General features: G+C 39.4%; 1 protein-coding gene across 11 annotated transcripts in view; it reads left to right on the top strand.

Annotated features, from left to right (window-relative positions):
- APBB2 (amyloid beta precursor protein binding family B member 2) overlaps positions 1 to 26,994 on the top strand; it is a 165,089-nt gene that overhangs the window by 70,863 nt on the left and 67,232 nt on the right. For 7 of the 11 annotated variants that reach the window (XM_014262615.2, XM_014262624.2, XM_014262612.2 and 4 more), the window contains one exon: positions 5,214 to 6,014. In XM_014262615.2, the coding sequence (XP_014118090.1) occupies positions 5,214 to 6,014 (801 nt within the window). Of the gene's footprint in view, positions 1 to 1,147; positions 1,217 to 5,213; positions 6,015 to 26,994 lie in introns of all 11 variants that reach the window. The other 4 variants (XM_088056109.1, XM_088056107.1, XM_088056108.1 and 1 more) reach the window with 1 other exon arrangement.

The raw sequence follows: 26,994 nt of genomic DNA, 5'->3' as shown, positions 1-26,994 counted from the left end.
CAGAGGGACCAGCAAGAAGGAAATAATTGGCTGTAGTCTCTGGTCTACCACAGCACTTCATTTGAATATTTTCTTTCCTTTTCCATGAAAGTGTTAGGTGTTGACTGGAATTTGTGCAGATATCTAGATAAGAAGAATCAAATGACATTTGATACTAAGAAAGGTTCTAGTATTGATTCAGATTTCAGCTAATAATATAAATTTGGAGTTTATTAGGATGCTTTTTGCTGACATCTGTTTAAATATTACCATTTAGCTGGTCATAGTTTTAGAATGAATGTTTTAACATTGGAATTCACCCTTTGAAGTGAAGGGAGTTAGCTGGTGTTGAGATGCAATCATTGTATAATGAAGGTGTTCTCTATAGCTGTTTAGACTTTAACCAAAGCCCAAATGTATAAGACCTGTGGCTCAAGTCCCATGGCATGAAGTTATCATTAAATGTTTTATACACAAGAGATACCCTTGCAGAAGGGAAATCTGCTTTTTAGAAAGATTTGTATTATTTCTTTCTTATGTTTCCTAGATGCAGTGACAAAAATTGTTATGAGTACCTTGTCTCTCTCACTGTGCATGTCATTCATATCCAAACCAGACTTTTTGGCAAAATGGTTTATTTATGAGAAGACGGCCAGTAAAAGGTCCCATACTGGAATTTACTGCCTGACCTTCTTTTTATTATTCCCTCCTGTGAGATCAACCTTGTGCTTCTTAGTTTCATATGCTAGATCTCATTCTGCAAATTTTCTTGTGAACCTGCCTTACTGCTATGTTTTCTTTTACCAGTGCTGCTGTGGTTTCCTGAGTAAGCTGTAATGGGGAAAAATCTCATATTTTCCAATGTATTTAAGTCTTTGCTACAGTATGTTGACTAAAACTGGAGAATATTTTTGAATTTATGTTCCTAGAAAAGTTGTACATTAACAAAAATATAATAGTTATTTTTAATCACATGTTCTTGTTGCTGCAGACTAGCCTCTCCCATACTTTAATGACTTTCAAATATCATTAAAAACTCAAAAGATTCTCACTGCTATGCTGTGAGCTTTATTTGAAATGCTTAACATCTCTCAGGAGCTTCTAAAATGTGGTATTTTTCTTTTGTGTTTTCCCTTTGTTTTAATTCTTAAATGGTCCCTCTTTTCAGATTTCAAATTATAAACTATTTCCTGATGCATTGCTGATGCCCCGCGAGCCATGTCAGAAGTACTTCCAGGTCAGATGCCCTTTAAAAGATTCTGCTATGCAAATATGTGAAATTCTTCTCTTATTTTTCTTCTTCTTCCTCTTTCTAGGCACATATCTCACTTTGATTTTGCATATGAAAAAGAGAAAGTACTTACTAGGTTTTTTAACAGTGCCTTTTTGAAGAAATTCTCTATTCAGCTTTTTAAAAACTTTAAAAACTTTTTAAAAATCTTCCTGGGGACAATACATTGCAAAAAAGTCACTAGATAGCAAAGACAAATTGGTCATGCAATGGCTTTTTCTCTCTTTTTCTTCTAGCTCTGCAAGTTTTATGACAAGATTGAAAAACATCAATAAAAGCCATTCAAGTAATATCATTATTTGTATTATTAGGATCCTTGGATAATTGGCACTACTCTGTGTTAAACACATTATACTGGTAAAAGTATTTTAATCAGTATCTGTAAGACTGTTAAAAGCCTACAGTTGAACCTGGGAGCTCTTTTAAAAAATAAGCAAGTTGAAACCCTTAATGAATTGCTGTGACAGATCTCCTACTGAGTTAAGTGCTGTCTTGAAGAACCAACAATTTAACCATGTTATTATTCCCAGTAATGATAATGTTCTAACTAATGTTAGCTTTTCACCAGAGTAGAGTATTTTTTAGTGTTGTACCTGCTTTTACTCAGTTGCAACTTAGCAGTGTTCCCCCACTTAAACTGAGATATATGTATCAACTCAGTGACTCCTGGTCTGGTTGTCCATTTGTGTTCGCTCTTTAGCAGAAGGTAGAGAAACTGAAAATATGGTGTCCTGTGCCAGTAGCATGGTCTCTGCTGGTGGCCAGGCAGCACAAGGAGCTGTCTGAGAGGGGGATGGAGCCTGCCTGGGGCAGTCCTGGATGCAGGAATCTAGGGTTCCTGCATTTTATTGAAGTTTTTAATTAGAAAGTTGGGATGTGCTTCCTCTGGGAAAAATTACATGTTTCAAGCATCATTGTGTCCTGTACAAAGGAGGAGGGACAGGCTATTTCTCTTTTCCTTACACTGTTCTGCTATGCAATCTTTCTTCAGTGCTCTTAGGCATTTCCTTGCATTACAATTTTTCTGGCACTTTAGTTCTAGTCTTGTAGCAACTTCTACCCCTGAGATGGAAGATCTGCCCATCTGTACTCCTTCTCTTTTTGCCTTCTTTTCTCTTTTCTCCCTTTTTGTCACATCTGTGTCTGCTTCCAAGAGCAGAGGGAAGCTGGCCATGTGCATCCCAGGGTGTGGCTGGAGCACAGGGTGACATCCCGCGAGCAGGCTTGTGGCTCCTGAAAGAGCAGCCTGCTTCACTCCGTGCACTCCTTGTGCTGCTGTTTGCCTGTTCATTGATCTTTGGATTATGATGGTTTGATCAAAAGATCCCCTGAGATGGGGTCAGGAGGGGAGATGGTGTCTAGTGAAAGGTTTGTTTTGGCATTTTTCTGTTCAGGGTCATACACCAGCCCAACTTAATACCTAAGTCACAAACACTATGTGGGTCACAAAGACTTCTTGGCTCAGTCATTGAACAATGTGCCAGTGTGCATCAAATCAATGGAGAGCCTTTATCAAGCAGATTAGTAAAATGTAATACATTTTGTTGCAATGTTTCCAAGAGCTTATACTTAACAGTATTTCTGAGCAATGAAACAATAAAAGCAGGGAACAAGCTAAAGATAAGCTGGCAAGCAAATACTTAAGCTTTATCTAGAAAGACTATTTTTTTAAGAAATGTGTTCAGTGACAAAAACAGTGACAAACGTTGCATGAAGTGGCTCATTTGTAACAAAGGAGAAGAATAAATTTCAGTCTTGTTCCATATTGTGGTAATTGTACTTATTGGTGAGAAACATAAATGCTTGTTTTAATTTGCTGAAGCATGAAGTAAAATGTAATCTAGTGAAATCCCTAGATACCATGCAACTGCACAAATTCTAAAGGTCAGGCAGAGGAGGGGGTGGGAATTATCCTGCCCAATTACTTTACCCCTTTATGTGACTTTGATGTTGTCAGATTTCGAGTGATTCAGAAAAGAATACAAAGCGGACACTTGATATGTAGAAGCTGCTTCATGTAAAACATTTTGGTAACATCTGATCTGATGTGACCTTGCCTACATTAGACCTGGCTGGTTTTGAACAAGATCCAGAAAGCTCTGTGTGTGTATATGACGTGTTTATCTGAGAAGTAATTTATAATATTCCTTTAAATTTTGTAATAGTTGTGTTTTAAAGCCTCTTGTGGCTAAGGTTTGTTTCAGGTTAGCTGTTACCTAAGATGATGGCTTTTGCACAGCATGTGCATGGGGTGATCTGTCTTCTAAAGAATTTGCAGTTAGTTTAAGCTGATTGACCAGGGCTTGAGAAATTGGCAAACGTGAAAAATTGTAAAATTTAGTTTAAATTCTGTTTTTAACAAGTTTTAGAAATTGTTCTTCAACAGCTGGGTGGGTAATTCAGGGAACAAAGGGTATTATTACTTGATCTGCTTGGTTTCAAATGAACCAGAGTGATGTTTGCAAGTGAGCAGCTTTGACAGCACATCAAAGAGAAGGGAACACTAGAAACTGTGCCTGCATTTAGGTAACAATGTGAAGTGCTCCTTTTCATTCTCTGTATGTATTATGTGTTCTTTTAGAACCCATATATTTCATTTCTTGTAAATCTGTACAGCAGTCAGTTCTGCCATTGCAGCGCAGCTCAGCTGAAATGATCTGTCATCAGCTAGCTCAAATTACAGCTTTTCATTCATGGATAAGCCCCAGATACCTTTTTATGTGCAATATAAGCAGTCAATGATAACTGAGAATTAGGAACAACAGGAAGGGTGTTTCGTGTTGTGGCAGATGGGAGTAATTTATTGGTTTCTAATTTAGTTGCCAGGTATCAAACAACTGTGACTACTACAATAAATTGAGGTGCTCATGGAGTACTTGTCCAGGTTTGTGGAAGCCATAAATAGATGGTACAGGAAGAAATTACAGGTTTTTTTAATGAGTTTTTTTAAAGGTCAATATTTTGACAATTTTTAATAGTTTAAAAATCTGTTTGTTCCCTCCACAAACTAAATAGTTTTTCAAAACATGAGCTGTGCCCCTGGCTAAGGAAAATCAGAAGCTTGTTTACAAGTAGACAAAAGAATGATATTATTTAGCAGCGTAGTATGTGTACTCTGCCCTAGGATGTATGTTTTATCCTTAAGCTTGAACTTTGTGAGCTATAGAAATAGTAAGCCATCTTTGGAGCCAGCCCTTTTTTTGAAGTTGATTGAATTCCAGCAGGGTATTTTGTCAAGGGATTTTTTTTTCACTGCCCCTGGGATACAGGAATACAAATACACCTTTGTGAAATAATCTTCTACTTGTCTTCCCTGACCCTCTAAAAAATTCCCTTTTCTAAAAAAATTTAAAAGGAAGGGGAGGGAGGGAAAAGAAAGAAGGACAAATAGCAGAGAAAATGCAGGTGTTAGGAGTAAACAACTGATCAGCCAGTCAGGCTTAGCAGTAACAGCAATACCCAAAGATGAAAAAGAAGCAGCATCTGTCTGCAGTCTGCTTAGAAATATTTCAAATTTCTGCTTCCTAGTGATGAGCGCTTGAGGACTTATTTCCCTCCTCATCTGAGACAGAGGTGAAATACTGAAACAGTTATGGTAAGATAGTGAGAGTCCCAGGCATATTGCAAAGGACACCCCTGCTGCTCCAGAGTCAGCCTGCAACAGAATCAGAAATGAAAAATTTGCCCTAAAATTGTCTTGTATAGGGTCAAGCTTTCTGCTTTTTCTCATCTTCATGGTCCTGATGATCTCTGTATGTTTTTCTGCCTCAGTTCTTCCTTATTTAATAAGATAGGCTTTTTTCCTCTTCTCTCGCCCACTTAGGTTGTTGTAATTTTCCTCCTGTAAAACAATTACCTGAAGTGCTACACATCTTTAGCAGAAGCCCTAGCAAAAGAGTGTATGTAATGAATGTGTTTCACAACTGTTTCTGTTGCTTTTCAGTCGATTCCGGCGTGGACGCATTGGCAGTGTTTATGGCAAGCGGCAGCACGACGGACGTTGTGAACCGCAACAGCCCCGCCACCCCGCCCAACACCCTGAACCTGCGCTCCTCTCACAACGAGCTCCTGAATGCAGAAATCAGGCACACAGAGACCAAGAACAGCACTCCTCCGAAATGCAGGAAAAAGTATGCTCTGACTAACATTCAGACAGCCATGGGGCTTTCTGATCCAGCAGCTCAGCCCCTTCTGGGGAACGGCTCTGCCAATATAAAGCTGGTGAAGAATGGAGAAAACCAGCTCAGGAAAGCTGCCGAGCAGGGACAGCAGGATCCCAACAAAAACCTCGGTACTACTGCAGGCGTAAATGTAACTTCTGAGAAGTTTGAAAGCAATGAGCCGATCCCACAGGATTCCTCTGGCTGTGAAATATTACCCTCGCAGCCAAGGAGGACCAAGAGCTTCCTGAATTACTATGCGGATCTAGAGACATCAACTCGAGATCTGGAGCAGGGTTTTGTTGCGATGGAAGATAAGTCTGCACAAAGCAACAGCCAGGCTTCTACCGTTATTGTCAATGGGGAAATCCTGCCCCGGAAACAAAACAACATGCCGAGCCCAGAGGATGGCCAGGTTGCCACAGTGTCATCCAGTCCTGAGACAAAGAAAGATCACCCAAAAACTGGGGCCAAAACAGACTGTGCCCTCCACAGGATTCAAAACCTGGCCCCAAGTGATGAGGACTCCAGCTGGACTACCCTGTCCCAGGACAGCGCCTCGCCGAGCTCGCCTGATGAAACAGGTACACAAGCAAAGGCTCCTCACAGCCACTGTTTTAGAAAGGGATTGCTTAGCTTTTCTCAGCTGATGGCCAGGAAGGAGAGAGGTGGTTTAGCAGTTTCAGTGGGGAAGTGGATTGTATGAAAATACAAGCACTGGCCTTGTACACAGCTGCTGGTCTTCTAGGGAATGCTTGGAAGCTTTCTGGTCAATTGTAGCAGCTTTAAGAAAAGCACCAGCAGATGGCCCATACAGGGTCCTAGAAATATGTTAACTGCACCTCTTGCTAGTTTATAAATAATTGTTCTTCAATAATCAGTGGGTGCATGTTGTGAGAGGAACGTGATTGTTGGGAGATACTGAACTACTGATAGCTAACTGCACACAATGAAAAAGCTTTTCTGAGCAATGATTTTTCGGTTCAGTGAAGATTTTTACTTTTGTTATGCACAGCTTTGTAAGTGTGCCCGCTACATCCCAGTCATTTGATAATTCTCCCTCCCTATTTGCCAACATGGGTAAAGAGAAACCTTCCCAGCTGAGGAGCTGTGCAGGGAGCCCATGTGATGTCTGTCCTGGTGGTCTGTGGTTTGGGGCATGGACAGGGCTCTTCACTGGATCTAGGGTAGGAGGAGAGCATTGTGTGGGGTCTTCACAGCTCAGTGCTCTCCAACCCTTGCATTTATGTTCCAATAATAGATGTTAGGGCCCAAAGAAAGAAAGAAAGATTTATCTAGGGGAAAAAAATATGTAGTAAAGTTTTAATCATATGACTTCTGGGAAGTGAAAAAATTGCCCAGTATTGAGAACAGTTAATACATAAAAGAATGTAGTCCAGCAGGCACCTGGGGAATTAATAATACTCAGTCCTGGGATTGTATTTAGCACAGCAGTTTATGCAAATATGGTTTTCCTGAGAAGACACTGTTGAAAATAACAATATGCTTCTTTCAGGGCTTCTGAATTGTTTTGTCTTCCTCTTCCCACTCTTAATAATATTTCATTATTCAAATCCTGGAAATCTGAATGTTGTTTTGTGAGGTATTTTTGTTATTTTGTTTTCATGTGTTTTCTTTTGGAGTTGTGTAATTCAAAAATCCTGAAAAATTTATTCTTAATTGATTGCACTGGGAATGCATCATTGTTTAGAAAAAATCTTCCTGAAGTCTCCTTAGGGCAGGATGCTTCTACGTGTGGTCTAATAAAAAGGTGTTTTCAAGAGCCTTGGCTTTCTCTCTGAGGAGGTCAAAAATAAATACAACTCAATTTAAAGATACAAAACAACTGACTTATTTAAACAAATGGTAATAAGCAGATATGATAGAATCCATTAATAATGAGCATTGAACACCACAAGCACAGTATGGTATAAGAAATGTGTTTTGAGGAAACTCCTCTTTCTTCTCTACGGAAATTAGCTCTATGTGCATCTTGACAAGAACTACATTGGCCTCAACTTTCAGATATTTTTTTTAGCACTTTCAGCTATCTAACCTTCTTTTTGAAATTCAGTACTTAAAAAAAAAAAGTCTGTGGTGATTTTAGAAGCAGAAAAACCCTATAGTCAGCAAAGCAATGGGATGTCATCGAGATCTTAGCACATGCCAAGCCCTAATGGGTTTCCAGGCAGCCTTCCTAGAGACAGGCAGTGCTTTGCCACCAGAGCTGACTGACAGCCCGCACTGCAGGCAATCCCCCAAACAAGGAAACCTGCCTCTGTTGGCCTCAGGCACTGCATCTCTCCTGGGACCTACTGTATCTATCCAGCTGAATCCTCTGTCATTTGGAGTGTCTTATGAATAACCAGACACCAGCTCCAGGTGGTTGTAAAACTGCAAATGGACCAGAACTGGGTTCACATCATGGGGAATGCTTCCTCCTTTTCTCTCAAGAAACTTTCCTTAGTTTAGCTTCCCATGGAAACACATAATGTGTTATTACACTGTCTACCTATACCTTCTTTCCCTCTCTGTATTCATCAGTTTCACCTGGTTGAGTTTTTATTTATTCATTGTAGGAACCTATGTGGTGCAAGCAGCAGCAAAGCACATGCCTCAGAGCTCAAACCTAGGAGAAAATGAGGGTGATGTGTTCTGTTTGTGGCTTGCTTTTTTTGTTTGGTTGTTTTTGTTTTGTTTTTTTTTTCTTAAGAAGCTCCCTAGTAGGTGGGCACATTTCTTAATCTTTGTATCACCTGAAAAACAATTTCACTGGAAAGTGATTCTGCCACAGTAAAGTGCAGTGCTCTGTGTTATAATCTCTAATGAATTAGAAATGAGAATTCTTCAGAAAATAAAAAGAATTCTCTTTGCCTCCAAACCAATGAGAAAACTGGAATGTGCTTTTGCTTTCTGTTTTAATTTAAGTAAAACCCCCTCCTTCTGGAACCGGGAATAAGCCCATAATTAGGAAAGTCCCTGAGATATGGGCCACATGATGCTAGAGAGCTGCAGATGTTTCTTGCTCTGTGCCAGCTGCCCTTCTTGCTCTCTTTGGGGTTGTGGGAGGATGTGCAGGGGCAGCAGCCTCCTCAGGCTCTCCTGTCTCTCAGCCTTTGGGTCACATGCCTTGTTTCTCCCTAGTTGATATCAAAGAGGTATTAAAACCACGAGTGTCCTCTTTTTCAGGAGTGCCGTTGTGTGCAATTGCATTATACCAAATGCATCTCTGCTGCTGGTCTCCGAGCAGATACAAGAGGGCAGTTTAATAGCTGGTTACAAATAAATGAGTTCAATCCACAGCTGCAGAAATGGCAGCTGTGAGACTGGCCCTTGGGGATCAGGAGTGGTCTGAAATAACAGCACGTCTGGGGATACAATAAAAATTACAGTAAATCATGAACTAGTCAGAAAGACTTATAGCAGCGGTCAGTTCTGCCTCTGATTTTAACCAGCATCTTTGGTCAAATTAAAATGGATGTCCTCTTAAAAGCACAATTCTTCCTTTGCAGTACCTATCTGATACAGACAGTAGGTCTGTTACTTGCTCAGAACATGTTTTCTGTGTTCCTGAGTGGGTAAGAAGATTTATGTACTAAAAATAGATTCAATTACATTGTGGATTAACACAAGTCCTATAAAACTAGATAGAGAACCACCTATACAGTTGTAGGGCTCTAAGTAAACACCCAATTTTCAGATTTTTAGGAATAAGTCTGGTTCACACCTGCTGTGCATCCTAAAGGCTGAAAACTTTTAATATTGGCTGTTACATATATATTTTTTTAATCCTGCATGTTACTGATAATCATGTCTCAAGGATAGTGCATGTCTTATAGTGTCAGGGTTGACCGTTTGCTGACTGCTTATGAAATAAGAAAAGCGACTATTGCTCTATATCCCCAGTGTGTGTGTAGATAACATTCTGCATGTGAAGTTACTAACTGCACATTTGTCTCTTATTTAGCCATCCCTATAATAAGATTTTAGGGTCAGTTTAAAAGAAATATAACTACAAGGGCAGCCATGGTTACACAATTTTCATGGTATCAGGGTCTACTGGTGGAAGACTATAAAATAAATTGGACTTGATAGTATATTGAACTTGAAAGATGATCCTCTCAAGCACACATTACCACTATCAATTGCACAGGGAGGCTGCTTGCTGTGTTTAGGCAGTCAGGTTGGTTTTATTCTGTGATTCTCAGTGGAGCTACCTAAATCCCTATCTTGGATGCTTTAGTGCTCTGACTTGAAATCTAAAGATTCCACAATTAAGAGTGAAAATCAGCACCCAGATTCCACAATTAAGAGTAATAATCAGCACCCTTTTGAATTGAGATAGAAATGGGTATGTAAAAGTGAATTAGTGTGCTTAAATTGAAAAATGGGAGAATAGATGCTCTATATAGCAATGATTAACATCCTCTTCCAAATTCTGTTTGCAATTACCAAAATTTGGGACTATAGAAGAGGTTTTCCAGAATGTATTGTGTGGTCTTAGTTACAGTTTCATTCTTAACTGGTTATCAAAAAGATAATGATTTTTCAGTTCATCAGAGCCATTCAACTTCCTCCCTAGAGTGAGCTTGGTTCAACTGGCCACCTGGTGTCCCATGAGATGTCTGGTGGTGTCCAAAACAGGCAGCAGAGAAGAGGCAAGAGCTAGGACTTGAATTTGGAGACAGAATCACAGGCTGAGCAGGATGCACATTAGGTAACACAGCTGAATTAACCAGCTGAATAGAGTCTGAAACACCTGCCTTATAATGCAGAAATGAAATTTCTTCATTTTACTATGTCTGTCTTTGTTTTAAAAATAGCTCCTTGTTTAATCTCTGCTATATTGTTCCCAAAGGGTTGAGGATGGTTTGTCATACATCTCTCTCCTAGCCTGACATCTCTCCCTGGGTGCCCTGAGACTGGGGGAAGATTGAGTTTGAAGACACGTGCCCTATGCTGGCTGTGCTTTGACTACTAATGCACTGATGTGGCTAGCTCAGTCCTTTGGCTACAAATAGTGTCAAATGTGGCCCAGTCCTGACACAGCTTCATTGATTTGACCTTACTCCAGCTGAACTTTTGCCACTTGATGGGAGTCTAACAAATTGGGTTGTTTTGTCCTTAATATTTCATTTCCAGTTTGGTGGTTGTCTTTTCAGGACACTTCCCAACTGCTACCTTAGTAAAGCACGTAATTCCTAATACAGAAAATATCATAGTGCTACTTTGTATAAGTGCAATACTATAATTTTGAGCATGTTAAAAATGAATATTTTTCTATTCAGTAAAATGAGTAGTTGTGGGATAAACAAATGGTTGCACGTATACCTGCATGGGAAAGTAGAAGGTGGCAATGGGGAGCAGAGGTGGTGCCGAGACAACACAGGGAAGTACATGCCAGCGTCATGCTACTGCCTGAGTAATTCACAAGATGCCCAGAGCACTCTACGTTTCCTTTAACTCCACAATGCACTTTACGTGAATGTGTAATGTTAAGAGACATTAGGACTTGCTTTTTGTGCACTGCAGCAAAGTGGAAAACTCTCCTAAGCATCTATAGGGCAGACTCAAGTTTCAGAAGTGGTAAATAACTTTATCATGTCAGGTACTTAACTTGACAAACTATTTTTGGAAACTTTCCAAGCTTGTGTAGTTTAGGGATAGAAGTGTGTAATTCTGGATGCTGTGTGTACTCTCTGAGGTCTCCTCTGCCTAGGATTGTCAGACACAGGACCAACCAAAGACCAAGGGAAAACAAACCACACGAAAGAGAAAACAGAGAAGGCAATGGGGAAAAGTCAGGATCCTGATTTCAGACGGTTGATAATACAGGAAGTTGCACAGAGGAAAAGCCACAATAAGCTCATACCAGACTAACTACCTCTCCTTAAAAAAAAAAAAAAAAGAAACTTTCCGGTTCATAAAGCTGTTCAAGTAATAAAAAATTATGGCCAAAATCGATCCAGTAAACCTCTGCCTCAGCACTTCTGAATGCTGCATAGAAGTCAGGCCAAACTTCAATCCACCTGATTAATGCTTTGAAATGGGTATAGATATCTCTGGGGAAGAGAAGGAACAGTATTACCTTTGGGAGGATGCTTTATGTGCAGGCCTCTGTTAAGGCAAGCTGAGAACAAGGTTATATTCTTCCAGGTGGGGTGTGTGCACTCTGAAGCTCCTTGGAGCCTGTTTGGGTGCTTGTTTGTTATCTTCTAGGCTCCTGTGTATCAGCTGCAGGAGGTGTGGTAGAGGAATGGTATTGCCACTGAGCAGAATGAGTCTCTAGTCTTTGCAGTGGCCCTTGAGCTCTTGGAGGGCCTTGCACTTGCTGGGGTAGCAGTGATTCACCAGGTGTACAAGCTCAGCATGGCCAGCACAGCTTGGGAAGTTTACTGCTCATAAGATATTCCTGCCTCTTTGCACTCTGCAGAGTGGAAATGTAAAGCCTGGGCTGCTCCTGTGAGCACCTGCTGTGATCCCAGTGTTGAGCCCAGCAGTGGTGAGCTGGTCACCCCACTGCTCTCAGAGGAGAAGGCTGATGGGGGAACAAGTGGGTTGTGAAGTGGGGGAGATGGGCTGGAAGATGGAACATGACCTGGAGGAGGGACTCACTGGAGGGGGAAGCAAAAGGAGAGTAAATAATATGCAGCTGTGAAAATAAATAAGGACTTGGCACCAACTGAGGGAGAGCTGGACGCAAGCAGGGATGTTTGTAGATAGTAGGTTAGGCAAGAAAGACTAGCACAAAGGCAATGACAGTAAATCAGATGGACTAAGTTTGACAGCAGAAGTGAGTATTGGGGGATTTTGTTTGTGCTGGGATGTTATTTCAGGACAGAAGTCCTGAAAACACAAAAATGGAGAGCTCTGAGTTATTTAATACTGCAGTATTGCTAAGACGAAGTTCAGGCCCTTGTGAGAGGAGATGTCTGTACAGTGACTGTACATAGACTTAAATCCTCCTCAAGTTCCTGCCCTGTTATGTTTGCACCTGGAGGTATTTCTTTTAATCTCCTCTAGTTAGTGGCTCCTTTAGACCCCAGTCTCTCAGTGCATTGGTTCCTTATGTGCTGAATTCTCACATAAGTCAAGCATTAGGTGATTAGGTTTAATTAACAACATGGGATTGGCTGAAGTGGGTTGTGGGTCCCTTGAGTCACAATGGTGCTGTTCCAAGTTATGGTATTGCACATACAGAACTTTCATACAGAAACCTACAGCATGTAGCACAATACATGGAATAGATGGTGCTGCAGACAGCCTTGGGTTTGTTGCTGTTGCATCAGGAGAAGGTAGGCAGATGAGAGCAGTACTGAGCATCTCCACGGGCCAGAGGAGGTGCTGTGTGATATGACTTGGCATGCAGAGACCTTGCTCTGAACTCAGTCCTGCTTGAGAGTGGATGTCTGGTCCCTGCCTTAAGGGACAGGAAGCCTTTTTAGAGCAATCCCATAAAAGCACATATATTTGCTGTTAGGACTCGATTGCTTCATTCTGAGAGCCCTTGGGTACTCAGGATAGGCTGTAAATGTCCAATGTCTGGATGCCACAGAGCTCAAGATAATGACATTAAGTGGGATCCTTGTAGTGTCTGGATCTGGTTTTGTAAAGCCCAGCAGTATGTTTCCTTCAGCTTGCACAGTACGTTTGTTCTTGATACTTCGGTGATGAGAAGTCATTGGGGAGAGAGCAACTCCAAATATAAAGCATATATTTTTGCTTCCTGTTTATAGTGTCTCTGGGGCATTTCAATCCATTTTTATATGGTGTTATGTTACAGGGATTATTTTTTAACTTATTTTTATTATTTTGATTAATTTATATGTACATAATTTGATACACTGATTTGTTACATAGTAAGACTAGTTCAAGGCTTTTGCTTGAAAATCATTCTCAGAACTCTTCATTAAACTGTTTCTTAATAAAACTATTTCATCCTAAACAATAACACAATTTAACTTAATGCATTTTTCCTGGTTTTTAATTACTTTTGGATTGAGATTCTACAGAGGTCAATCAGTTATTAACTCAGACATCATTGCAGGGCACTGAGGAAGAAGTAGCACTGTCGTAATCCACAAGTCAGAGCTTTAACTTTGTAGAGCACACTTTTTGTTTGCATGTAACCGATAAGATACTTTAAATCAAAGATTATGGCTTTTACTTCTTGGAAGTGGATTTTTGGAACTTCTCTGAACCTGGGAAGTTTTTAATAGGAGCAAAGGGCCCCATCCCTCCTCCCCTACTCAACAAGGAAGCCAAAAAGCACAACTCAGATTGGCCAAATTAATTTTTAAATTAGAATACATTCCCATTCAGACCTAAATTTAATTTTACTTGTACTCTGTAAGAAAGAGACAGTCAAGTTATCCTGGCCATTTTGGCTGACATGATTCTTGGCTTTGCTTAAATTATTGATTATAGCAAGGGGAGGGACTTTGCAATGAGAACAGTGCTCTCACTAATAGAAGCCTTTCTCTAAATCAATTTCTACCATTTCTGCAATGCACCTTCAGGAAGTTGGAGGTTTACAGCTTTAAGAATTTTGTCTTCGAAGAGTGGATCTTTGCTTTACATTTTTTAAACTTTTCATGTTTATACAGGCAACTGAAGAGAAAAAAATCAACATAAATATATTTCCAGGGGGTGACCTGCAGGATGAGGGGCTGTTCTGGTTCAGAGTTGAACTGATTGAATCTTGATTTGATTGTCATCTAAAAGCTTGTGAGCTGAAGGTACTGTTTCAGAAGCTTGTCTCCTAAGCAGAGTTAGTCAGAAAATGCATCAATGTCTTGCAAGCTGGAATGAATTCTGTGGAGAATGCAGTACATGCACACACTGCTGAAATCCATGTATAGCCATCTCTCTTATTTTTTCTTGGCTTATTAGAAAATGCAGTCATTTATATGGTCAACATAGGGTGTTTCCTCTGTTACATTTACTGGCAGTTGAATGGGGATGGCTTCTCTTCCCTCCCATCGAAAGTACAGTTCCTCATTCAACTGATTAAGTAAGTGTTTAAACACAGCAGTGTATTTTCTCATATTTAAGTTGGAGATGCTACACAGAAGGAGAATATGAAGCTGTTGGAATATATATATATAGCAAACTTAAAGGATGCTGGTAGCAGATCAGTATGTGTTGAACAATACAGGAGCATCTAGTAACTGTAAGTAACACTTCTGTTTTACTTTTTCATAGCATTGGCTGACAATGTCACTTAGGCCTGATACTGAATGCAATTATTTTATCTGTTAATAAATATTCTGCTCAGTGGAAGATCAGCTGGTATCTGACAGGTTAGGTTGCAGCAGTATCTTCCTGAACACTCATTATTTCAATAGTGAATTGACAAGTGATGTTTTATACTTGTGATCCATAGAGCTTGAAATCTGAAATTTAATAAATCTAAAATACATTAAAAACCAGACTTCTGATTTCTCCTTTACATGTGACAAATTCTTCCCCTGTAATTTTCTTGTAGTCAAAGGGAAGAAAAAAATTATCTCTAAGCAGTCCAATAGTGGTACCCCTAGTCATTCCCTAAAGTTCAAGGCAAAGGAACTTTTGCAATACTGAATGTGGGTTTGGAGATTAGAAAGATGAGGCAGTTTATAACCAGAATTGAACTGGGAGCTGTCAAAGAATGTTGACTAATATCTTAGATATTTTTTTTTGTCCATCTTGCCAGCTCTAAATAAATCAATTTGTTGAGGTAGAAAAAGGATGTCTTACTGGAAAGCTGATTCACACAAAACCTTTACACAACTTTTTCTCTTCATTACAGGGGAACTCTAAATAGCACAACTGTATTTTCTCCTTACAGAAACAAAGTAATAGTAAGAAACAGTTTGGTTTGGCTTTTGTAAAATTATATGAAATTTGGTTCATGTTTTTCTTTTGTGGGTAAGCTAGCATTGTTTGTCACACTCCAGCTGTAGCAGAATTTCAAGATAACATTTGGTGTTAAACTCAAATTACCTTTTCTTTTGTGCTTAACTAAAACAAAATAATGAGTCTTCTTTTTTTGCCCATGGAGGCTGTCAGCAGATCAACTACGGAACTTTCAAATCTCCTGGCTACGTTAATTTCCTTTGGTTAATTGTGCTGGAACATAACCAATGCTTTTTTTAACAAAGATATCTGAAAGGTAGGAAGATGATGTCACAACAATAGAGATTTCAGGGTTAAGCTTCCACTGGCATGGAAGAGGAAGTTTATTTAATTTTTCTTATGGGATTGGTTTTTTCCCCACTAAAATGGGTGTGTTAGGCTTTGTAAAATTATATTGCCTATGTGTATTCAGGGTAAGTATAGGAAATAAGACTTCTATGCAACATCAAAATTAATGTATGATCATTGGCAGATTTATTTTCTATAGTTCTCTTGATTTCATGTCACAGGTGAATTCTCTCTTTCAGAACTACACTCCAGATTTCTACACTTTAAATATACCAAGCTCCTATTACCTAAGATTTTCTAATCCTACAGTGACTTCTCAGGGAAAATGCAGCATTTTAAGAGAGGCTGCCTTAGGAATAGGGTGACAGTGGAAGTTTCCCCATTCTCTGTTCCTCCCAGTAGCTTCTGACCACATCCACTTTAAGTTTCAAGAAGTTTTTCCAGAAAATAGTGGGGCATGGTCCAGTGTACTCAACACTTCCCAGAGGAAATCACCTGGTTTTTTGGTGGATAGGTGTCTCTGACTTGAGGGAGACTGTTGTTAATCTGGGACAAGCTTCAACTGTTCTGAAATAAAACCAATTGAATAGTAACTCTACTTAGTTGTGGTTTTCCAGGAATGATGCAGAAGGGTGGATTTTCTCTCTGCCAGAGGTAAGTGGAGATGTTATCTATGTGCTCTATCAATGTTTGAGGTTCACTGCTTACAGATTTTGTTAATGTCAGTGCAATAACTGTAGGAGAGTATTAAAAATAAAAATAAAAAAACACAGGCAAAATGTACTGATTCAAAAGTTGCATTTGCTGCAGACCACACTTGAAAAATACTGTAATAGTAATTACTGGTTGTATTTTAAGTATTCAAGTGTACAGCAGAATATTGTGGGTGGAGGAATACATCTAGTATTCACATAGTAGACCTCATTTGTTTTCCTCTGTAAACCACCCCATCTGCAGACAGGGCAAATGGACAGATCAAGCGCTGGAAGTAAAGGGAGGGGAGGGAGTTTTCACATGTTGCTCCTTTAGTAGTAATACACTTAATTTTACATCTTCGTTTTCATTGCACAGGAATACTTATAGATAGGATCATTTATAAAGGCTGAAGGAGAGATGAATAACTTCTTCAATATATTCCAGTAAACCAATTAAAAACAAAAGGAAAACAAACATAAATTCTTCTTGGAACCAATACACCTTGTCCCCAAGTGGGAGTTTGAAAACAATATATATTCAAAAGCAAGAATAAATTTCAGGTCATTGTTTATCTTCTCTGGGTTAAGCTTTCATTTTAATTTTGTTTTTTCAGCTTTTATCTTATTTTGAGAGGGAAACATGGTAGATTCTGTGGGTTGTAATGAGAGGTTTTTGAATATTTGTTTATTTGTTGTTGTGGGGTTTTTTTAAGTGGACAAGCTACAATTTTCCCATTGATTCCATCAGGAGTTAGGGAGCTAAAAAGTTCCAGATATCACAAGACACAAAGTTGTAAAAATTTCTGTCAAAAATGCTGAAAACAAGTGTGAATTCACAAGAGCAGTATTTCCTTTTTTCAGTGTTTATAAAGTAAACCTTTTGACAGGAATCAACCTTGCAGCTTGAATTCTGTAGTAATGAACAAATCAACTACCTCATTTGGTAAAATGCTAAAGGGCTTTTGGTAGGATGTGCTTTTATGACTTGCTGAGGGGTAAGGTGGTGGTCAAAGTTTGAGAGAGAGAGAAAACTCTTTTCTCCTTCTGATAACATTACTGCAAAGGGGTCAGTGTAAAGGCCACCAGATTGCGTTATTTTGACTTCTGGTTTATTGTTCTACAGATGCTGTGTCAGGATTGTGTGTTTTCCTGGCCACTGTTTTATCTGGGCTATTTTCAGGTGGCAGGATTCACTGAGAATTTGTTATCAGTGCATAAACTGAATTTCTGGCTAGCATCTTGCTTACAGTATGTTGCTGTCATCTCTTCTTTCTACTTCTGAAATTTTCTGGAATGCAAATAATATCAGGGCAGCAAGACTGTGTAATTACTGACATAAGAGCTTTCCTGACCTGTAGTAATTGTCTTGTGTAAAAGCATGTAGTGTAAGCAGTGCTAATTACCTTTCCACAGCAGTTGTCTCTGCACTAATCACCAGACAGATCTGATGTTAGTTAACCGCTCCTCGGTAGTTCAGCTATGTCCCCATTTCCCTATTCATGCAGATATAAATCTGTTCTATTTGCTTATAAATAAATTTATATTTGTTAAATGGTGATGCATAGTTTGGTATAAACGTAGTAAAGTCTTCGTTTTGGATACATGTTAATATAACTTGGGAGGGGACAAGTGTGAAAAGATAATATTCAGTCCCATAACTCCTGTGTTTCTATTGTCATATGAGATTATTCTGTATCTCAGAGTAGGAAAGTTACAAAGGAAATAATTAGGTTACAAAGTTTACAAGGGAAAGAATACCTTAGTATTTATGAGAATAAATTTATTATTTATTTTCATTCTTGGAATATATATCTATATTTATATATAAATCACTTAGAGGAAGCTTGGATATATTGGTTTGAGAGTTCTCACATCAATGAGGCTTTTTAATCTGATCCAGTATAACTGCTGTGGTAACTTTTATCAAAGTCTTCAATAATGATCTTAGTTCCACTATTTCCTATGTAAACTAATTCAGTAAATGGAAGGCAGAGCTTTACAAGAGTTGCAGAGGTTACAGTTCCATGTTGTACATAACCAAATGGCCCTTTACAGCAGACCTTAGGCTCATGTTGTTCTTTATGGGTTGCTTCTCTCACAGGGATCAGTAGCTGAAACTTTTGGCTTGACTAAAAACAGAAACAGGGCTAGCATGAAGTGGTCCTCCCCCTATTACATCTTCTTCACTTTCAGTAATTTATAGATATAGAACTTTCAGACTTGGTATATCATTCATGTTATCTTCTTTAATTGCCCTTAATAGACTTTTCTAATGTTAATTTATTAAATCAATTTTTTCTCATTTGTATTTCTGGCATCCACAACATCCTGTGACCATGAGCTCCATAATCAAATTATGTATTATAGGAAAAAGTGTTTCCTTATTTTATAAAATTTCTCTCAAATAATTTCATTAGATGCCTCTTGCTTTTCTGTTTTAGGAAGCAGTAAATAACAGTGAATGATTATTTCCTTTCCATCCTTGCCTTCTTCCCACCATTCATGATTTTACACATTTCTCTGACATCATCCCCTCCTCCCTGTCATTCATTCTCCAGGCTGGAGAGCCATGTTTTGCTCAATGTCTCTTCCTGCAGAGAGAGATTTTTATCTGTCTTTTCTAATTCTGCTACATCCATTTTTATAGTAGGGCACGTGAAGTGCGTGTACTAGTCCTGTGATAGTTCAATCCTACATTAAAACTGTAGACATAATTTATCTTGATCTTGGCTCCTAAAGTAACTTTTTCAACTGCCAGTGAATACTAAAATGCTACCTTCAAAAAACTTTGTAACCTTGATCCTTACAGAGTGGCAAAAGGTAATTAATTGCCTGCCATTGTGTATGAAGATTTGAAGTGACAGAAGAGTAACAGTAAAGGAACTTGCAAGAAATTGATAAAAAAGAGGAGATGGGTATCTTTGTTGAAGAAAATGGAAAGGTGAAGGTTGTGCATTGAAAAACAGCTCTTGAAACTGTGTGTATCCTAATCCTGTAGGAACTATCTGTAGTCTTTTGTCTTTGCTCAGCAACAAAGGTGAATAGAAATCAAGAAAGGGCACTCTTCACATCCTATATAACTGGTTTTCCAGCTTTCCAAAACCACCTGCAGTCCTCTGGCATGTCCACAAATTGTAAGGTTTCCACCAAAGATTATCTAGTGTTTTCAGCTGGGGGAGAAGACCATTCTGTTGCTTGTGCATCTCATTTTACTTTTTGTGGCAACATGTGATGACAGACAGCTCTTTATGATGACAAACGTCTTCAGGATTTCTTAACACCAGAAGGTCTTTTCCACAGTGTTTATAGAGCTCAGTGCTTGTGGTTTATCATACACTGGAGATGTTGTTTTCCCGTGCTTTGGCATATTTTTCTTACCAAGCAGGTGTTTGTGTTTAGGGGTATTCTATCTCATGGTTCATAGTAAAGAAAACTTTTCAAAACTGCTCTGGGCATATGCATCTTTAAGTGAAGTTTATCCTTGCTTTCAAAGCATCCATTTTGCTAATGGCCTTTGAATTGAAGGTGGTACTAATTGCAAGTGCCATTGTGTTGTGGTTCTGTGGGATTTTAAAATTAATCCCTTTATTTTTCTCTTTCAAATGCTGTCTGGCATAGGACTCTTGTTGTTGTGTGTTGAGTTTGTTCCTGGCTGCTGTTTGCTAACTTAACTTCCCAGGGTTACTTAGGCCACAGTTATTTTTTCTGAATTTTCTTCTAATTCTTGCTAGTGCGTATATCAGAGATACCATTTGTATCTCCTTAAATGCAAATTTTTAAACCTAGCTTCAATTACATGTATGAATCCACTCTGTGAAAAGTACAGAATTTTACTGCTGGAGTGCCATGAAGTAGATAAGAGAATGAAAATGCTCATATTTCTAGTGCTAGATGGATGCTTTCAAATGATTAACATCTTTGAGTTTTCTTAATACCAGAAGGAATTTGGACATTATGACTAAAGATTTAATAGAAAATTGATAAACCAATGTAGTCATGTGAAATACTTGAATTAATTGAAGGGATAAGAGAAAACCTGTGTGCTTTCAGCATGTTTCCTTCTCCCAGTGCATGTGGAAACACAGCCAGCTCCTCTGGAGCTTCCATCTGCTGTCAGAAGCCCCCGTTCATAAAGCCTTCCTCTTGTAGATGCTGTACATTGCACTTCATGTATGGCTCTATGCATTGTACAGGAAAATACTTAGTTCGGCTGAAACAAAATTACTTTTGAAAAGGTTAAAGTTGTTTAGTTGTTGGCTTTTTTTTTTCCCTTATAAAAAGTCTCAAAGTTTGAAGGCTGGGAGGTGAAGCTTGAGTTCACCATCTTACAAGCCCTCAGCATGAGCTGGAGCTGCCTGAGGTGCCCAAGCTTCCCTCTTAGTGTCTCTCACTGCAGGCAGGCCATGGGCCATGGGGCCAATGTGCTGCTTCCTTGACTTGTGCAAAATTTCATGCTTATGCATCTCTAAGTGGATTTTCACCATAGTAAATTCTCCCATCCCTTCAGTACTATAGCAACATGAAATTAATTTGCAGATGGGGAAATATTAGGTTTTTGGCTTCCATGTTGGAAAAAAACAGGAGCCTTGCTCTCTAATGTACATTTCACTACAGATTTAAAGTGGCAAGCTAATCCATTATATAGATTGTTAACAGTCACATTCTGGCTTTTATTGATGGTACTAAATTGGCCAAGTTTTGCCATACTAGAAAGAGCAGTCCATGCTGTAGGATGGGAGGGGACTCTGATGTGTAGTCATGCCATGTCACTAAAGGACCCGAAATGATTCGCACAACCACTCTCAGTGTCAGAACAAAAATCTGTGACCTTATTCTCTGACTCCAGTATAGATCCTTGACAATGACCAGGGATTGGATAATTAAGTTACCACCTTCCCAAGCACACTGGTCATGAGAAACATCTGTCAAAAGACGTTTCTTAGAAGGAATGTGATAAACAACTTATATTTACAGGACTTTCATGGGAAAGTAACTAAAACTATGAAAACATTGTCAGAAGGCTTAATTTTCAGAGCAACAATGCTGGAGCACAGTGGCTGATCACTGTGCACTGTGTGTGTTTGTCTGGTGCTTGGGTGCAGGGCACCTGCATGGGCCTGGAGCCTGGGCATGACTCCAGGAGGGTTATTTAATGCATCTCACACCTCTCCTCCTATACCTCACTGACTTTCTTTAAAACAGGGCTTGCACTCTCCTGCCTCACAAAGGTGGTGTGAAGATAAATCAGTTATTTTCATGGCATCCTAGAGCCTCTGCTGCAGTGTGTGAACTGAAGGATGAGCAGAGTTTGCGTATGAGAGGGGAAATGACTGCTCTCACAAACTTTGCTTTTTTTTCACAAAGTAAAACATTTAATTTCAGACTGTAGCTCCATTGTAATTCAATTTTATGTTCTGTTTTCACTGAATCATTACATTCAGAAAAAGGTTTTTTGGATATATTTGCACAGTGCTCTAAATGAAGCTGTCAAAGGAAAGCAGATTTAGTCAAGCCACTAGCAGAATTGTATGTCTCTGCCATTGGGCAGCATCACTTACTTTTAATTAGTAAGTCATATGCACAAAAACACTAATGAGCACTTGCCTAAAATTTCAGAGTATATCAATATATTTATGCACGGTATTCTCCAGAGAAGTGCAGTCCTTTCTCTTCATTGACTCTTGAAGTCAAGAGTTAGGTCTTATTATATTTTAGGTGAAGCCCAGTATCTGACTTCTAATGCAAATATTTTTTATGCAGTTCCTTTTCTAAAATGGAGGGAAAATATGGTGACTGCTGGTCAGATTCTTCCATACTCTGCTTTACTACTTGTGTTATTCAGATTAAAGAAGCACTCTCTGACATCACCAAACCTCAACTTAAACTATTGAGGATACAAGAGAGATAGAATAAAGAGGATAGAAAGCTGTTCCTCAGTTCAAACAAATGGGATTTGAAGTGTGGAGTCCAACCTTGTTGCCATTCTTTAGTTCCAGGGGTTGATGGCAAGTATATTGGCAGGATTAAGATCTGTTCCTCTGTCTTCCATGGCTTGTATCAAGGTAAGAAGCACTAGCTACTAGCAGAAAATGTAAGGGAAATGGGAACCACTTGTGTCTACAGCCAATCCCAGTAAAATGGAGAGTTTCAGGTTGGGAGATATTGAACTCTATTTGAATCTTGCAAAACATGAGTGCTAGTTGTAAATAAAGCACTATGGTGCAGTAATTCCCATGTGGAGAGTTGAAGCTGTTCAGGTGACCCTCTTGCCATATGCCAGACATTGGCACAACATCCCCTCCTGCTCTGCAGGCATCCTGCATGTGTTTAACTTGAATTAGTGTCAGTATTACAGATAGAACCTTTCTGTTTTGTGTGAAAATTCCAGACTATGTTCATTGCCCAAAATTAATGGTTTGTTCTACGGATGGTTTGACACTAGCATACTGATTCACTTTGAGGAGACAGGAGAATCAGACTCTTCATTTTAAGAGAGAAATATATCAATCCAGAGCTGCTACCAACATAATTTTCCTGGTTTTTCTACCACATGCTTAGCTACTGTTGTTGTGACAGATAAATTTTGTGAAAGGAAGGAAGGCTGGACTCCATGCTTTCCTTTGGTGTGCTGTTCAGTGTGCCTGCTGGTGTGACAGTGCGTGCTCTGGCTTCGCTCTGTGAGTCTAGCAGTCCCTCGGGTGGGGTGGTCATTTGCTCTTTAGACCAAGCAAAACCCTGCTTCTAAAACAAGATAAAGTAGTTCAATATGTTATGAAGCCAGAACATGAGACCATATGGTGCAGTCCTGCTCTCTGTGGACAAAGTCATGGGAAGAAGAGATACTATGCAAAAAATAAAATCAGAAAAGCAGATGCAGATTGCTGCTGGACTGATTCAGCCCTTAAAGCTAACTTGCAATACCATTTTTAGTAACTTGCTAATGGTAATAATGAAAATGCTCTTGAATAGCTCTTGATAAACTATTTTCTGCTCAGAATCCTTTAAGGTAAGGAGGTGCTTTGGCTCACAATCACACAATGCATGATCACAGTGGATTTAGACCAAGTTAGAGGTAACAGTCTGCTGTGTTTTAGACTACTCTTTAAGTAAAAGCTTTTGCCATCTAGTGGGAGGAAAAGGGAACTAGCATTTCAAATAAGCTAGAAACCCACTAATACTGGTTGTATTCTTTACTGTGAGGGTGAGAGCACTGGAAAAGGCTGCCCAGAGAGGTTGTGGAGTCTGCTTCTCTGGAGGTATTCAAAACCCACCTGGATATAATCCTGTGTAACCTTCTCTAGGTGTACCTGGGGGATTGGACGAGATGATCTCTGGAAGTCCCTTCCAACCCCAACCATTCTGTAATTCTGTGATATGCAAAATATATTTATAAGTAGTAGATCACTTGCTAGAACAGTAGTAAATTATTCTGACTGCTTTGAAAATTGGTAGAATGGTAGAAATCTTCGAAGGTATTGGTGCACTTTGTTCAGATACTATCTCATTTAAGCACCAAGTTGATAGAAAGCGCATTCATTTATATTCTGCCCTCACTTGTTTGGGACTCCTTTTCATTCCACCTGCTTATTTTTTTCCTGAATCTCCCTTGGCCAATATGCTTTGAATTCTGTGGTGCCTTGTTTCCTCCCACCACTGGGTTGGGGAAGAGAACTGGAAGAGCAAAAGTGAGAAGTCATGACTCATGATAAAGAAAGCTTAGTAAGTGAAGAAAGAAATAATCATACATAAAAAGCGATGTAAACACTAGCACTAGCAGGCCAATGCCTAGCCTGTCTGTTTGAGGCTGAGAATAGAGACAATCTATTCTAGGGCCCTATGCAGGAACTGCTCAGCAATTACCAAACCACTGGTATGTTTCCAGCACGTGTTTTGGTCACAAATGTAATGTGCAGTACTTTACAGGCTGCTAAGAAAAAAAATTGGCCCAGCACATTATCTTAGTTGTCCAGCTTTCCTAATGTCCAGCACCCCAGTCAAGAGATGGAGATCTTGTCACAGTAAAGTTTGTGGAAGACCCATAGGATTTGTATCCAGTACATCACTCTTCAGGTAGCAATTGAACAGCTTTTGCTCAAGCTGACATGATCCTTCCTACATGTGTATAATTTCATGTTGCCACCACTGCTTCACCAGGATTTTGCTTGGTCTAAAGAGCTAAACAGCCACCCTTGTCCAAATGGAACAGAGGCTGGCTTCTTCCTGGTCCATCTGTTGCCACGACAGCTCCCTTGAGACAACAATTCAGGTCACCTTCAAGTCTTCCTTCCTTACTTTACCAGACTCTGCTTGTTTTGTGGATAGATGTTTTTGGTTGGTGAGCAGGCTAGTCCTCTTGTGTTTACCTATTTTTTTTTCCCATTTTTCCAGGAAGGAACATACAGACCTTTCCTCACAGTTTTACTCTGCAGTACTTTTTCCTGCTGCTGCTGTTAGTATCAACTCCTGTAAATGCAAGCTGTGGTGCTGGTTTCTCACAGATTCACCTCTGCACTTCAGACTGTATTGCCTCTGAGAAGAGAACTTGGAAAGCTCAAAAATTCTCCCTTTTAAGCAGGATGGCTAGTATCATCCATCACCCTCATCCACAGCTGTCATCAAATGTATTTCAGAGCCCCTCTGCTGAAGTCACTTGCCCTTGTTTTCTTTGGTAATTGTGCTAGTATTGTGGTCATTGTGTCAGCACTTGGGTTTTGGTCATTGAAAGGGAAAATAAACCAAGACAGCAAAACAACTGGGTTTAGTTGTGGGTTTTGGATTTTTTTCCTGAATGTTGACAAATCTGCTTTCCTCTCCTTTCCACTAGATTAATCATCTCTGCTTGAACGCTTCTTATGCTTGTAGTAACTCATTTATACAGCCAGACAAAGATCTCGTCTCATGAAAAAGAAAAATAATATGGATGATTCATCCCAAACTTCCTTAGGATTTTTTTTATGAAGTCAGTCTTTTGTGATTATGGCTGATTTTACAGTTGATCGAAACAGCAAATCATTTTGGCACAGATAGAATCTGGTTATGTGTATGCCTGTAAATCCCACGTTTCAGCATGTTTTCCTGGAAAGTGTTAGAGAATCTTCCTCTCTTTGAGTGCATGTGAGTGGTGACTGGTTCAGCAATTCGGCAAGGAGGATGACAGGGTTGTCATGACAACCAGTTACATGCTGTGAGCAAAGATGGTGACAAATGACCACCTTCTGGCTGGTTATCACTTCTCGTTGAGTAGCGTCCTCCAAATTAGACAGATGTGTCTGATTTATGATTATTTGACCTGTTGACTTGTATTTTTGCTGCATTTGTTTTGGGATAGCATTCATGCTTCTTGCAGTGATGCTTAGGCGAGGATGCCCGCTGGCCATCATGGGTGTGACTCATGCGAGTAGGTGAAGCTGTTGATTTTGCTGTAGTGCATAAAAATGGAGAAGTTATCCTTGGAGAATTATTTTTGTTAAAACCAAACAATTTGAACTTGCACATTGAGCCCACTGCAGGAAACAGATGGGATAAAAATAGACATGACCCACGTTCTTTCTGTTGTGCTATTGAATGGAGAGTGCTCTTTGAATTTCACTTGCCCTCAGTTGTTAACGCAAAGTCTTCCTCTCCCTTCAGTGCCTGACTTGATCTTCAGCATGCATATGGGGTTGGGGGGAATGTGCTTCTCTTAGATCCTGGAACTGCTGAAGTCATTGGCATCTCTTCAAAAATACTAAATTTCTGTTGCCTTCTTCTCCTTTACTTTTGCTTTTATTTAGATGCAGAAGACAGAAGTAAAACATTCTCATTTCAAGATTTTGGAACTTCAGAAAATAAAACAATATTTTCCCCCGCCTTTTTACTTTTATTTAAACCTTTTTAACTTCCTGTCTTCCCAGTTCCTTTTTGTGCTTCCCCCTCTGTTGCCCAGAAGGATAGCATGTAATAGTATGTAATACACATGTGATATGGTGGACAGCTCTTCAATATGCTTCAGCACAACTAGGAAAACAGACATCAGATAGGAAGCTAGTGATTTCCCATTGGTGCCCAAACACTAGGACAACATATTAGATACTGTTGCCCTCCCATTCTCTGCAATTTTTGACATGGGAAGCTTTGATGCAGATCTCTTATTACAGACAAGGTGCTTTTCAGTTTGAATTTTTCATTTATGTTGTCCATCCACTGCAGGAATTTGAGCAATGGGAGGGCCAGAGTCAGAAGTGACTTTATAGATTTATTATTGGCCAGATTATTTTTTTTACCTTTGGAAAACACTGAAAATGTTCCTGTTTGTACCATCATGCTTCCAGCCTGGACAATGAACACTTCTTTTTAATTAATTCTTTTACTGTGGAAGTATATATTTGAGACAGTGATAGGCAATCACTGTCTGGATCAAATCTGGTCTTGGGATGGTATCCCTTTTCCTCAGAGGCTCTTGACAGAAGAAAAATTGTTACAAAACCATCATAAGAATTGAGATAACTAAGCTAGAAGTACAGAACAAAAGAGATATCACATCTTTATCTTTGTACAGTGTGGGTATTTTATTACTTAACCTATTTAGATAGTGTAGATCAAGTGTTTGCAAGTATTGTTGAGCCTTGCAGACAAGCAGTCTCACTTGGGCATTCTGCTCCCACACAGTGAAATAAGCCCTCTTTGAGCTAGAAAGACTGACTGA

This window comes from Pseudopodoces humilis, chromosome 6, assembly GCF_049639895.1.
Source record: "Pseudopodoces humilis isolate 2021_Gansu_Grassland_sample_001 chromosome 6, ASM4963989v1, whole genome shotgun sequence".
NCBI lineage: Eukaryota > Metazoa > Chordata > Aves > Passeriformes > Paridae > Pseudopodoces > Pseudopodoces humilis.
This window is presented reverse-complemented; position numbering and strand designations above follow the sequence as displayed.